The sequence below is a fragment of the Abrus precatorius genome, unplaced genomic scaffold, assembly GCF_003935025.1.
Source record: "Abrus precatorius isolate BTA unplaced genomic scaffold, Abrus_2018 Scaffold11, whole genome shotgun sequence".
Classification (NCBI taxonomy): Eukaryota; Viridiplantae; Streptophyta; class Magnoliopsida; order Fabales; family Fabaceae; genus Abrus; species Abrus precatorius.
In genome coordinates, this window is record NW_020874303.1 from 15,553,392 (window position 1) to 15,568,205 (window position 14,814).

General features: G+C 27.8%; 1 protein-coding gene across 2 annotated transcripts; it reads right to left on the minus strand.

Moving 5' to 3' along the window:
- Positions 1 to 3,665: 3,665 nt before the first annotated feature.
- LOC113854273 (probable pectinesterase/pectinesterase inhibitor 25) lies at positions 3,666 to 8,778 on the minus strand. Of its 2 annotated transcripts, none has more exons than XM_027485186.1 (3): positions 8,059 to 8,778; positions 5,037 to 5,376; positions 3,666 to 4,543 (listed from the first exon to the last, which is right to left on the minus strand). In XM_027485186.1, exons 1-3 carry the CDS (start codon positions 8,728 to 8,730, stop codon positions 3,849 to 3,851), a joined length of 1,707 nt encoding a protein of 568 aa, XP_027340987.1. In that variant the 5' UTR covers positions 8,731 to 8,778; the 3' UTR covers positions 3,666 to 3,848. The 2 variants fall into 2 exon arrangements, with proteins under 2 accessions (XP_027340987.1, XP_027340986.1); XM_027485185.1 differs by having other exon boundaries at positions 3,668 to 4,543; positions 5,037 to 5,391; positions 8,068 to 8,778.
- Positions 8,779 to 14,814: the final 6,036 nt, after the last annotated feature.

The window sequence follows — 14,814 nt, forward strand, 5'->3', positions numbered from 1 at the left end:
CTTCTTTTTCATTTCTTTCTTTTTATAATCAGTTGTCAAACCCTCTTTCATGTATTGATGTGTTGTGTGTTGTTATATACATATAAAGATTGGGAGACCCTAGGTACTCCGCTTAATAAATTCTTTTGTTCTAAAAATAAATAAATAAAAATGTAGAATTACTAAAAATAAGAATAGTTATTTTTTTACTGTAATTCATTGTGTAACGATTTTTTCTACAATGAAAATACTTTTAAAAAAATTTGTAGTATTTAACTTTCAATGTACACTTCAATAAATTTTATTCTTATTTAGGTAAACTACTCTCCATAAAATTTATTACATGTACAATTCAATCAAATTATACTATTAAGTTATAAGCAATTTTTTATATATTTTTTTAAGAGATTTCAGAGATTAACTTAACATTTAAACAAAATATAAGGTGTCTCATATTTTATTTTCAAATATCTAATACATCTCATAATGTTAAATTCATAACTAGAATAATACCAAATTAATAAAAATTAACATCAAAGAATCATGTAATAATAACTTTTACTCATCCTATATGACTTATAGGATTTTACATAAGAGTAGAAAAATTGCTACGTGACTATGATCCGAGTAACGTAACTGTATTCTTAAACATAACACTCTTGTTGATAGGAATCTTACTAGAATTCTCGAATACACATGTGCCTTTTCAAACACACTATAAAAAAAATTGCATAACAAAAGATAAAAGGAGGCAAGACTTTTGATATTCTCATAAAATAGTTAGAATTTTAAAGAAAAGAGAAGAAAATATACATGTGAAACTATAAATCGGTTTATAATCTTAAATTCTATAAATTAACCTCATTTAATACTGTAAAACGATTCTTGCTATTCATTTATAAGCATACACGTAATAAATTTTCAAATCAATGCAAGATTATGATATATAAAACTTATGCATATATAAACACTTAATTTGACATCATGCAAGGAGTATGTACAATTTGAGTCTCCACTCATTATGTCATTCATTTCTTCAAGTTCAATTTCTTGATAGGTGTAAGAGAAATCTTAAAATCTATAACATAAATAAATAATATAGGCATAATGATGTACTATTTATGTAAGAAAGCAACTTCAAACAATATCAATCTTCTAATTCTACTGTCTAAGATATTTAATACTCTCTCTCTCTCTCTCTTATTTTAATAGATTCTTCCATCTACTTGAAGTTCATTACATAATAATAAATAGATTCGACCTTTCAATCTCTATTAAAAAAAGTATCTAACCTCAACAAATTTTATATTCTTTTGTAAAATAAATATTTGAATTTTCACATTTGAATTTAATATGAATATACATATTTTAATATGTGAATAACATACAATGTCAAATATCCTTTCTGAGGTACTCAAACATTTCCCCAATAAGACTAACAAAAGGACTATGATAAAAGGACTGTGATAAAGAAAGGGATTTACTATGAAAATGTGAGGGTAGGGAAGACCAAATGGAATGTAATGATGATCGGTGATGAATGACTTCTACTATTCTATTTGGCAGCCCGTAGCTTTGTAGATGGCACACCGTGATTTTCTACTACAATGAATATGCAATAATTTTTTAGGTACATCAATTTTTTTAATTTTTTTTTTCACGTTCTGTTACTTTTCTTTATTAAACAATTTGATAAACATTACATGGTATTTATATTTCAGATTTAAATAAAAATGAACAATAATGAAACATGAAAAATACGATGAACACAATTAACACAACAAACACGATAAACATGAAGAATACGAAGAATACTATAAATACTGACGTTTATGAATTTTAATTTAACTTAAGAAAATATATAAATAATATTGACGCAAACATTAAAACTCTTAAAGAAGAAAAATACTAACACAATTGACAAAGATAAACATTAAGAATATTTTTTACATCAATTATTATAAATAACTGATGTAAAAAGTGATACTTTTTTACATCAGTTTTTAACAACCGATGTAAAAAGTTCTAGACTTTCTACTATATCTACATCAGATACGAAAAAATCGATATAAAAAGTTATGGACTTTCTACGTCGCCTATATCTACATCAGATACGGAATCGATATAAAAGGCCTCTTTTAACTGATGTAAAAAAAAAAAAAAATTCACTAGTGGCAATTCTATTCTTTAATTTTAATTCTAAATACATCTTTAGTCTTAATAGTTTATTTTTTAACTTTGATGTTGATTCTTATATTTGAAAAGTTTAATTTTGAATTCATACAGCTTATAAGAAAGAAATTATAGGGTCTCGTAGGACCCGTTTGTTTAATATTATTTCATGAGAAAAAAAATTAGAAAATAAACACTTCTCAAATTGTTTTAGTTATTTGGGTATGATTATAAGACAATCAGATGTTAAAAGTAATGTGTTTATAGAAGCTACTTTGAACAGATTTTGAGAAAATTAAAATTACAGCTATATTTTAAAATTAAAAAAATACTTTTTATAATTGTAATCACAAAAAATAATTTTTAGTTTTTATATAATCTCTAGCACAAGGAAAATTTGACCCTAACATGAACACTGGAATCTCCATTCAATATTGCAACGTTTCACCTTGGAAGACCCTGGATAAATTACTCAATTACAGTGTACGTGAGATCTAGAATTGAAAGCTTTGTGAACCCAAATGGTTGATTTCTATGGGTAGGGAATTCAGCACCAGATACCATTTTTTATGCAGAATTTAAGAACCATTACTAGAGAACAAGCCAGCAAATTTACAATCAAGAGTTTTCTTCAAGCAGGCAGGTGGATTTCTGCATTAGGTGCCCCATTCAAATCTGATCTGTGACAACAGCCATGATGTGCAATTTGAACAGCTCCCTTTGTTAAATTGATTGCACCTTTTAATTTTATTTTATTTTTCCTTTCCCATGATCTTCTTGATTTGAAATATTCATTTGATATTGTATACTAATTCTTTTATGATTTAATTGTACTTTTAGTTCCTCTAGTTTATGCTGTTTGCTATGTTGATCTTTCAAATTTTTCTAACTAATTAAGCCCCTTTAGTTTAAAATTAAGCAAAATTTGTTTTTATATACTTCAAATCCACCGGTTGTTATTTTCTTTTTATCCAATTACTTGAGGGTTTATAATGGATTTGAGATATGAAATTATTTTATAAATTTAGAATCAACATGTTTAGTAAAAATTGATAAACTTTGAAGAATTTGCTAAAACATAAAATTAGGGTTTGAAGTGCCTTTTTTTAAAAATTTTGGATGTAATTTGTTATTTTAACTAGTGACTTTTTAAGTAGAAGATAATTTAATTGATTCAATTTGTAAAACATTTAATTATAAAATGAAAATTTGCACATCTAAGGTAGACGAAAATTGAAAGAGAACTAAATTTGCTTAATTATAAAACTTAATTAGATAAAAAAATAAATAAAGGGGTCAAAACTTGTATGTAATCTAAACTAGAGGGACCTAATTATGCTTTCTTTTAGTTTGGTTTTTCTTTTTCCATACTTACTATGTTTTCTTCAGTCTCTATGTCTTTCAAGTTTATTAGAGATAACACTGCAATTTTGCAACTCGACACCCATCTTGCAATAAAATAAAGGCTACATTGAGATAGCAGAGTCAATTTGAACCCAATCCTAATTGCTTTTGAATAGATTATTTCTGGGAACTTACATAGTTACATATTCTTATTGAGGCTTGAGCTTTTGTCAAAACATTCAGAACTTTCATCCCCTTTGGATGGTCTTCCATTATAAAGAAAACTATATGATTACATTACATCTAAGAAATATTGAAACAAAACTAACTTTTCAATATAAACTTTCAGTTGTCTAACTTAGTAATCCTTCAACATAGGGTATATCTGTATCAGGAAGCCATGTGTTTCCCAATGTAAAGTTAAGGACTGTGAAGTTCCAAGCTTGAGTGGCATTCAAAAGAAAGTAACCAGGCCATTGTACTCTATTGCTAGTGTTAGAACCAGGACCATAGTTGTTGTACTCACCATAAAAGAGGGTGTCTAATCCAACAGTGCCATTCCACTCTAACCATCCAGCAGGATGAATTAGATCTCCAATATATGACTGCATATAGACTGTCCTTGAATACTCCTTCCATGGCCTGCCTAAGTAACTCGCCGTGGAATTCAAGTCTGCTGCCAAGTCTGGTGTAGCATCAATGGTGCAATTTTGGATTGAAATGCCAGTGTTTTGATTGGGATCAGTTCTTCCTTGTGCTGTGACTGCATTCTTTTGGTTTGGCAATGGTTTTCTGGCATAGATGTTACAATTTTGGAAGACAACTGCGGCATTGCCAAAAATGAAGTCCACTGTGCCATAGATATCACATTCTCTATAGAATTGCCTCAAAGAGTGAGCATAGAGTGTGTCTTGATATCCTTCAAAGCTGCACCTATAGAATGTGGAGAGGTCAGCATTGTTCCTTACCGCTACTGCTTGGTGCTTTGAAGGACCAGCTGTGTTCCTAAATGTAACATCCACCGCTATAAATCTTTCTCCAGCAACAGCTGCATTCAACACAAAAGGAAGTAAGATATTGATTAATAACTGACTAATTATACTCTTATACTATGTTAACATAACAATAAATGAAATTTTAGTCATGGACCAAATGCTCATGTGATGATTTTGAGTTATATTTCTAACATACCGAAGAATAGATTATTTGGCTGAAGAATCTGCCATATGATTAAAGTTGATACAACCATATTGCCAATGCAAAAAATAAAGGAAAATGATTTTTATCAACTCTTAGGGCACAACTTTTAGTTGCTTTCTTTCCTTTTTAGGTCTTATGTTGAGATTCATGCATATGAAAGTGATAAAAAAAACAAGTGAGAGATAGAAATATTTATATGGAATGTCACATACAATGTTAATTTTTAGTTGTTCAAATAACCTAACTGTCGGTGAAATTTCAAGAATAGTTTTACTTAATATTTCTAGACTTGGTTTTAGGACAAGTAAACTTGTCTTGGCAAATGAGTATAAAGTACTTACCAAAGGTGGAAGAATTGAAAGTTGTCCAACCATCAATGACACTATGGTTCCCAGTGATGACAGTCTTGTTAATACCATCTCCAACTAGCAATATACTCTTCTTTTCCTTGGGAACAATTACATATTCTTTATAGTATCCTTCCCTAACATAGATAAGGAAATAGCCATCTTCTGGCTTTGTGTTATTGGGTGCAGCAGCTATGGCGTCTCCAATGGAAGTGTAGTTGTCTATCCCATAAGGGCTCACAATCACAAAGTCATATAATAGAATTCCTTGGTTTTCGCTTTCTTTAAGAATCCTTTCAGTTCTAGTACAGTTGGAAGTTTTAGTGCATCTATACTTTGTGCGAAGAAACTGTTTCAATTTTAGCATTTCAGTAAATACCTTTATGCATTTAATGTATATAATCAAATTTAACTATGATTAGATAACACCAAGACAAAATTCATTCATCAATGAACATAAAATTACAGTGCTTATTACCAAAAATACTAAGGTCATATGATTAATAGATGCCTATTTACGTATGCATTAATGTATGTATCTTGTAGCATTCATAATTGTTTGATAGACAAAAAGGAAGTTCATGATATGAGGTATTCCATTTTCTTTCTGATGTCTTTATTTTTGAAATAATATTATTGAATATTTTTCTAGTTCCTTATTAATATACTCTAGCTAAGTAATCAAGCTAGATGGGAAGGTAAAGACAATAATTGAAAATAATCTTAAACATTTATGATTCCTAAAAATTCCAAGAAATGTGCTATATATGTGAACACATTTTTTATCGTTTATAAAACCATATAACAACTAAGAATCTTTCCTCGTGAGTTGATCAACACATTGTAGACAAAATTTCGTTAATACATGGTATATATAATGGCATGTAGCAAATAAAAGGTAGAAGGCACGTGCAATTTATGTTGCCAATAGCATAAACAAGCAAGAACACGTGACTGATCATGAAGTTGTTAAATTATGTACAGGCACTAACGTTAAAAACAGAGGAAAACAGAGCGTACTTGTTTGACCTTTGGTTAACCCATGTAAGCATGAGCATGTGGTTTACTTGACCTATTTTTCCTATTTAAATTAGGGTCTTTGAAAAAACATATAAAAATAATTTATGATTTACATAATTTTATTTATTTATTTCAATAAGTTTGTAACTTTTAAATATAATATTTTTCAGTTTATGTTAATCAGTATTATATTTTAATTTACTATATAACACCTTGCATAATAAGAAATTATTGAATAACTGTTCAAATGCACCTCATGTAAGTTGAATAAAGCAGTTCACTTTAGAAGTTAAATTAGCGAAGCCAAATGTTTTATTTGTGTAAATTGAATGTTTAACTCCATTCTCCAATGTCAATAGATACTAGACCAGTGTATTATGATGATGTGAAATATGACATTATGTGTGTTTTTGTCTTGCATATATAAAAAAAGAGAATTTATTTTTACATTACACCAAATAAAAATAGAATTTCCCAGTAATGAGAAAAATATAGTTTAAATTTATGAAGAAAAATTAATGTGAAGTTTCAGTTCCTACTACAACTCTCAATTTTTTAATGAGAGAATATAAAATACTCTGGAATAATTATAATTATTAATTTTATATTAATAGATTGTAAAATTAGTAATTTATTTAAAATATATATAAATGCTTTTTAATTCTTAAAATATTAAAAAATCACAACTCTTGATCTATTTAGAATATAAATGACTCGTAACCAGCACCATTTACCATTTGCTAACTTTAAGTTACAAGTTGTCGCACAATAAAACGTTTATAACAGTTGCATTATAAAACATTTATATCTGCTATTGACACGTGTATGTATGATGTAAGATTATGCATTACGATAAGAATAAGCTTTTGGCTCTACCAAGAAGCCACGTGGAAAACATGTTACGATGATTTCAATCGAACAAGTTGTATGTTTTCTTAGAAATATAATAATGGTGACTAGAAAAGTTGAAGAAATTATAGTATCCAAAGCCTTGTAAAAAAGAGGAAAAAAAACAGTTGTAAAGGAAATTTTCATGTGGATAAAAGTAGACACATTTCGTATGATTTACAATAAAAGTCCAATTACAACATGCCTGTCATATTAAAAATTTTATAAAATTATTTTCAAATTAAATATAAAACCATAATTTATATTATTAAAGTAGATTCATATTTAAGTAAATTTAACATCTATGCATGTAAATTAATAATAAAAAAAAACATGTTTTACAGCGCTTAGTTCAGATAATTGAATGGACGAAACATTGTAGCATGGATCATAAATTCGTTTCCCATGCAAACAAAAGTAAATAAATATGCTAATCTTGTTATAACATCAGATCATGAAAACGCTATTAACATTCTCTCTTAAATATATTTTTATAATTAGTTTATTTTTGAAATGTTAAATAGTTCATATATTAATATTTTTTAAATTATTTTACTCTTTTAAAAATATGATAAATCACAAAAAAAATATTAAAAATTATGTTACTCACCTATAAGAAATCAAATATTAAGACGAGTACTTTGCAGTTTTGGTGCGTCGTTGACACGAATTGTGGACAAACTACTCTCAACAAAAAATAGTTATTAGTAATAAGAAAATATTTAATAGACACCTGGAGTGTTGACATATAAAAAGAATACATTGAATTTTAATTTTATAAAATTATTTTATTTCTACTTTCTATATTTTTAAAACTTATCAATTTTATTCTCTAATCACCGTAAAATAATCTAGAAACATTCATATCGATCAATTTTTGTATCAGGTGTGTTTTTCTAAATCACGTCAGTAATAAAAATCAAAATTAATAATTTTTAAAATGTAAAAAAATTATAAAAACTATTTTGAAGAATAAAACCATATTTAAGTGAAAATAAAAAAATGAAAAAGAAAAAGAGATATTAAAGGAGCAGTGACACTGTTGGGTGTAGATGAGAAATGTTATAAGCAGCAGAAAACAAGGCAAAAACAATAGCTGAAGATGAACACGAATTACCTTGATAAGCTTCTCAAGCGGTTGTCTGACCTTAAATTTCCTTGTGGGGAGGCCATGTTTGCGGGTCTTGTTCCGTTTGAGGTTTCTATCAAGAGCTTGAGTGACCAACCCAAGTGAGACACTGTACAGTTGTGTGACACCCTTGAGTGGCACTGCAAGAGCATTAGCAATGTTGCTTTTGGTCACAACCAACCCATCATAGCAAGTGTAGTGGTTGGTGGCCACAGCACTGAGATAGCTCTCAATTTTCTCAACCAGCTCCGGGTCTGAGGAACTCACCGATTTGAGTTCCTCAGAGATGGACACTAAGTAGTCCACGTTGAGTTGGTTGAGGTCTCTGCAGTCACCAAGTGCACCAATCTCTTCATGGTTCAAAGATGAAGATTGGTGGCGTTGGAGAAAGTCCTCAAACACCTTGGCTAGTTTTTTCGCCTGTTTGAGGCTTTGTTTTATGGAAAACTTGCCATACCCATATGGGTCTGAAGGTGAGGAACGTATGGCTGAGAGTATGGAACGGCATAGTTTTGGGTACAATGTGCCTTTGCAGGCAGCAGCAGAAGAAGAAGAAGAAGAAGGAGTTGTAGGAGGTGTTGGAGATTGAGCTAGAACTACCAACGGTGCTAAGAGAAAGAGGAATACAAAAAATGGTGGGGTTAATGACATTTGAGTTCTTTTTCAAGTTCAGTGAAAAGGGTTTTGAGGATCTAGTTCTTTGCTTGTGTTTGTGAATACATGTTTTGGCATAATGAGCATTTATAGGCAGAGTGAGGTGGAGTTGCGTTTCAATTTTCTGTGCATTTGTACAATTAACTATTATATTTTCAATAAAAAAATTATTTATTAAATTATGATCATTCATAATTATTAAATTAGATGTATAAAAAGGATTTTGTGGAGAGGAAGCGTAAATGCGCGTAGAGAAATTAATAAAGAAAAAGGGAAATAGCAGTGTCGGTGAGAGTATAAAGAGATGGTTGTACAATGAATGCATGTTGCAGAACAGAGGAACGTGCAAGGTAAGGCTTGACCTAATGCCAGGGTTCCCATAGAGATTATGGCATTGGTAGTTCCAGTGGTAAGGTACATGTTTGTTGCTTTTCTACATTGCAATTATTACCATTTGGTACAACCAAGCAACAGGGGATGTCATTAATTTTCTTTTAACTCTCTTTAAATTTTTAAGTTAGACAACCTATAAAGATTTAAGCGAGTAAGGTATAATTGATAATATTGAAATAAGTGTAAATTTATGTTCTTTTAAACTTAAATATATATTTTTTCTTTGTTCTCTTTCAATTTTTAGAAAATTAATTTTAATGAGATTTAAAGTAATAAATTATTAAAATATGGGTTTCAATGTGTGCATGATAGTATTTTTAGGTGTTGTAAATCTCACCAATGGTAAGATTTTATAGAAGGAAATCTTTGAAAATAAATCTCATCATGAATATAGTTAACAACTTTTTTTTTGTATTTTTTAAGGTTCAAAAATTTGCCCAGTGGCTAAATTTAATGCTATATAAAGGCTAGCTTGGTAAAGAAATCAGTAAAAACGTTGTGGGGCTAAAAAAATTGAGAGTTAAAGATTGAAAAATGCTATCACAAGAAGAAAAAAGTATCAAAGAGAGGAGAGAGATAATGAATGAGAAGAAGTGTTTTTTTTTAAATAAAATAGATAGAAATATTAGTATGTTTGAAATTAAAATGTTTTGAGTGTATATTTTAATTAAAAAAGAAAAAAAAAGAAAATTGATTCGTAATTCTAATGTAAGTGATTGTCATTATATTGTTTATAATTATTATTAGTATAAATTATCTGTAAAATATGTATTTAAATAAAAATAAATCTAAATTTATTTGAATTTTGGTAACCAAAATTTAAAGTATTGATTATAAATTTAATAAATTTAAATTTACAGAGAAACTACACTTAACAATATTTAATAAAAAAGTGTATTCTTTAATTAATTACATCATTCATTTCATATAAAACTTGTTTAATGTTATGTATACTAATTATTTCACATTGGAATAATAATTTTTATTTGTATATTTTTAAAAAAATTGTTAAAATATATTATAATTTTTTAACAATAAAATAATATATCAATAATATAATATATAATATTGTATGAACAGATAATTTTATTGATTTAAAAAATAATATATGCACTTTTATATTACATTTAGCAATTAATCAAATTTTATAATTATTTGGTGTGGTTTAATTTTTTTTATATTAACATAATAATATATACTGGTGTAAAATTATTTGATATTTTAGCCATTAATTAAGTTTTGATTGTTTGTAATAGGCAATGAGACAATTACGACTTCATGATCAATCACATCATCTTAAGCTGAAATACATATTTTACAAAACATTGGCTTAGATCATGTAGTTTAAATTTGCAAATGTAAATAAACAGCTCTATTGATAATACACTTGTTGACTAGGGTAGAGGCTAGAAACATGCATTTTATTTTTCTTATAAAAAATGTATAATCACGTTAGAAGATGTTTTGTTGTTTGGATTTCACATCAATGATCTACCGGTATTTTATTCTACTAATCCAAATATTGTAACAATTCAGGACACGTGTGAAGAGTTACTTGACTACTAACCTAAATTAAATGATATGGGAGATTCAAAAATAAGCTTAAAGTGGCTAACACAATATCTTAGTTGGCTTCCTATTAATTTCAACATCATGATGGCATAACACACCCATGAATATATATTATCTTTGTTAGTACATGTTCTAATGTCAAATAAAAGCAATGTCTATGCACATCTAAAATTATTGGAATTGTTGCAAAATGTGAATAAAAATTGAAATTTATAGTTGGGGTTTGGAATGCCTAGCTAGTCTTTATAGAGAATTAGATCATGCCATATGATATGAAGCTAAAAAAAATTGTAGTTGCATGATATTATTATAAGAATGGGCATGACAACATTTGAAAACATGAAATAGGTATTAATCATAAACTAAGCCTAGTAACATTTGGACATTGGCCTCGTGTATGGCTTTTGTTTAAGCAAAAACTACATCGTCGTGGTTTTCTCATCTCCTGCATATTCCTTTTATTAAGGAAACAAGTTGATTGAGAAAATCTTTAATGGTGCATTTTAAGGTAGGGTTAAGACAAAGACTTGAGCCTTTATATTGCCGTTACGTGTTTTCATTTTCAATGACTCCAAACTATTATAAACTTTTCAAATTTCATTAATCCTATAGACATAATCAATATAATCATGTTAGCAATGTTATGTCATCACTTTTTTTTTTTTATGTTTTGTTCCATTCTCTCTCTTAAATTGTGCTTGACTCAAGTTCTTCTTCCTCATCATAAGCTTGTTTATAAATGCCAACAAGAACATTTTTAAAAATAACATACAACTCAATAGTAGGAGTTGAAGCATGTTACTATTGTGATATATTTAAAATATTTATTGAACATCATTGTTATTGGAATTGTTTTGTATTATATGAAACCGTACAAAAATTAAATAAGACATATATATGTTTTGGTCTTGTCTATTTTAAGAGTCTCAATTTTAATATTTTGAATAAGTCAAAATTCTAAGATATATTGCATAAAAAATATAAATATGTTAGTTTATTGCATCTAAATGCCACACTTTAATGATGTTTGGAACAATATTACTATTAAAATGTACTACTATATTTGCATTTTTTTTTTCTTTTGCTAAAATCTTATCCAATTAATACGAGGAGAAACTCAGTTTATATAGTTGAGAGTTTAAAAAATACCAAAAACTATTTTAGGCATTCAAATCTCTTCCAGAATGACTCAACTCACCGAATAAAAAATTCTACCTAAAATTCGTTAATAATAATTTTTCATCTTAAAAAACTCATTTTTGCAACATAAAATTGTCATTGACGCGTTTTACTCAATTTTAATTTTTAGATGAATTTACATATTTAAAAAAATGAGCCTCAATCTTCAGCTTGAGTAACGAATATAACTAACATTTAACTTTGAAGATACGGATTAGCGTAGCTGTGTTAGTTAAATGCGAAGTATACTTATGATTATAGAGTTGAATTTGTGTGGAGAAAAATAAAACAAGGATTCAGTGTCTAATCATTATGTGGATATACACAGATGCATAGAATGATCCAATACCCAACACACATCTATTCCTCGTTAACAAAAGCTGCACCACTTGACATTCACAATTTAACTTCTTAATCAACTTTTTTGCTTTTTACTTAGCTTTATAATTAGGAATGACAAACGAAACGGCGTAAAAAAGTTATTCACTAGATAGATATGAGTCAAGTCCCACTATTCATACCAATTCATGGGAATCCATGCGGGACCCGCAGACATAATTTTATTATTTTAACTCTATATATTATCATCATTAATATTAGCATATAATGTTTTGGTAGATTTTAGAAATTGCAATCACTGAAAATATAAGTTCATAAAGTAGTTATTTTGTAATTTGTTGTATTAATTTTAAACTTATTTAAATTATTTTAGTTACACATTATGTTGTTGAATTATTATCTTATAGCAGAAAACAAAAACAAAAAAGAGAAAATCCTTAATATTATATTGAATAATTGAATTTTTTAATTGAATGTAACAATGGATGTATAGTAAGGTAGTGGCCTTTTATACTGCTCATCGCCCACCATGCCAGCCTGAATTCCATAAACTCGCATCCTGGTCAATTTCATAATCATATTCTGCTTTGAAAATGTTTATATCTTTGTCCCACAGTGGACCGTGATTTTATTTTATTTTATATTATATATATTATGTTATTCCTTAGCTATTATTTATTAATTTATATTTTATTTTGATAAAAATTTGTAGTTAGTTATTATAAATTATTTAAATAAAATTTTAATTAAAAATACTTATAATAATTTATCTAATTTTTATTTTTATTTTTCTAAAGTGGAATTCGGCAGCCAAGAAGCTTCTTATGTTCACATGACACACACCTCCACTGCATGGTCCAAGTTAAGGAGATACTCTTCTCAATTTCCTAAAAAGAGGTTCAAACTTGATTCTACAGTCAACCAAATAGCTGTACTCCATCAGCCAAAGTCAACTTAATCATTTATGAATAGGAAAATAATTAAATCAAGTGGAATGTATATGACTTTGTGATTTAAGTTTATTAAGATTTTATTATGAGACCAGTTTCAGATTGACAATGAATATAGGAAATGGATAATTGTACTGACATTTTTATTGCATTACATTTCGTTTATTCAAATTATATTAATATGATATTAAATTTAATTAAATAACATATTTTTATATACTTTATTGATTAGGTTTGAAAGTTCAAAATGACAATTAAGAGGATTTTATAATACTGTAGAATATAAATTAGAGTAACCTATTCAGTTAAAATATTTTAAGTAATTTAAAATTATGTTTTTGTTCACTTATATAGTTTTTTATTTGTTTTTAATTTTAATATAAAATTTTATTATAAATTTTTCAAGTTAAAGTGACCGTGGTTTAGCTATGACTTGTGTTTTTGACAAAAAAAAAGTTATAACTTACATTTTTAATTTTGTTTTAACTTCTATTTTAGGTTTTTCTTTCTTTTGCATAGCTTTGTTTGTTTTTTAATGTCACAAGTGTTTTTTTATTTTTATCTTTTTCCTTTTCATTTGCTTTCTCTAGCCAAACATGGAGTTAATAAGCTCCATTATGTTGCGGAATTAGAAAAAAGGAATAGAAATTAAATTACGTAATTGAACGAAATAATTGAAGCAAAATGGGACAAAGAGAGTATATAGAAATGATTTGATGTGACTTTTGTCAAAGTTGCAAGTTTTTTATTCAAACCTTTAACTTAATATTAACTAGTCACTTAAATTTGTGTAGGGTTCAACACAAGATTTCTTCGTACTAAACGATAATAGTGAAAAAAAATTACCTACAAATCATATTTTATTAACAAGTTTATAGTCTCAAATTTTGTTCTATGGAGGAAATTTTCTCAATATGGATGGAGGCATTAGTGTATGTTTTGTATTTGCATTTTGTTCGACGCAAACGACATAAGGAACAATGCTCAAGGTAAGTTTTTTTAATAGGAATTTCGTTCTTCGTTATTGAAGACATTAAGTGAACCTATATAACTCCTTCTTATGTACTAATTGATAGCTTTTTGAATTTTTGTTTAAAATTAAGAACCTAACTCAACCTCAAATATTTAGAATATGTGAGAAAATTAATCGTAGTGATTTGTAGTTCTACGTGACCAAACATTACAATTCGATACTTTCAGATTATATTAAAGACTCCTTTTAAACGTCTTTTATGATTTGTTAAAATTTATTTTATATATATTTTTTATAATGTTATATTATTTTTATTAGTTTATATGATTCAATCAAATTTTTAATTCAATCATGCTCGGAAAATACTAATCTTCTGATCTCTACTTGGATAGAATGACGTCTTCCATACGTTGCTGACGTGGGGAGGGTACATGTAAAAGGCACTCTGATACTGAAGTCAGGTCTCGGTTCTGAGCAATAAATACTATTCAATAATTAAAAGTCAATCTTTTACATGTACTTCTTATCTTCTTTTTATAGGAGATATTATGGGCTAATGGGCCTTGTGGGTCAACCCTGATCCTAGCCTGATAATCAAGCTAATAATACTCTTGGTTATTATTTATTAATTTATAATTAATATGCTTTGAGAGGTAACCATCCTTCGTAGGCAGA

What these genes read in the sequence shown, in the direction of transcription:
- LOC113854273 (XM_027485185.1), bottom strand. Translation starts at nt 8,730, where the DNA reads ATGTCATTAACCCCACCATTTTTTGTATTCCTCTTTCTCTTAGCACCG. An exon ending in CGCTTGAGAAGCTTATCAAG is followed by an intron (nt 5,392 to 8,067) that starts GTAATTCGTGTT and finishes AAATTGAAACAG; the next exon opens with TTTCTTCGCACAAAGTATAG. An exon ending in TTTCAATTCTTCCACCTTTG is followed by an intron (nt 4,544 to 5,036) that starts GTAAGTACTTTA and finishes TGTTGAATGCAG; the next exon opens with CTGTTGCTGGAGAAAGATTT.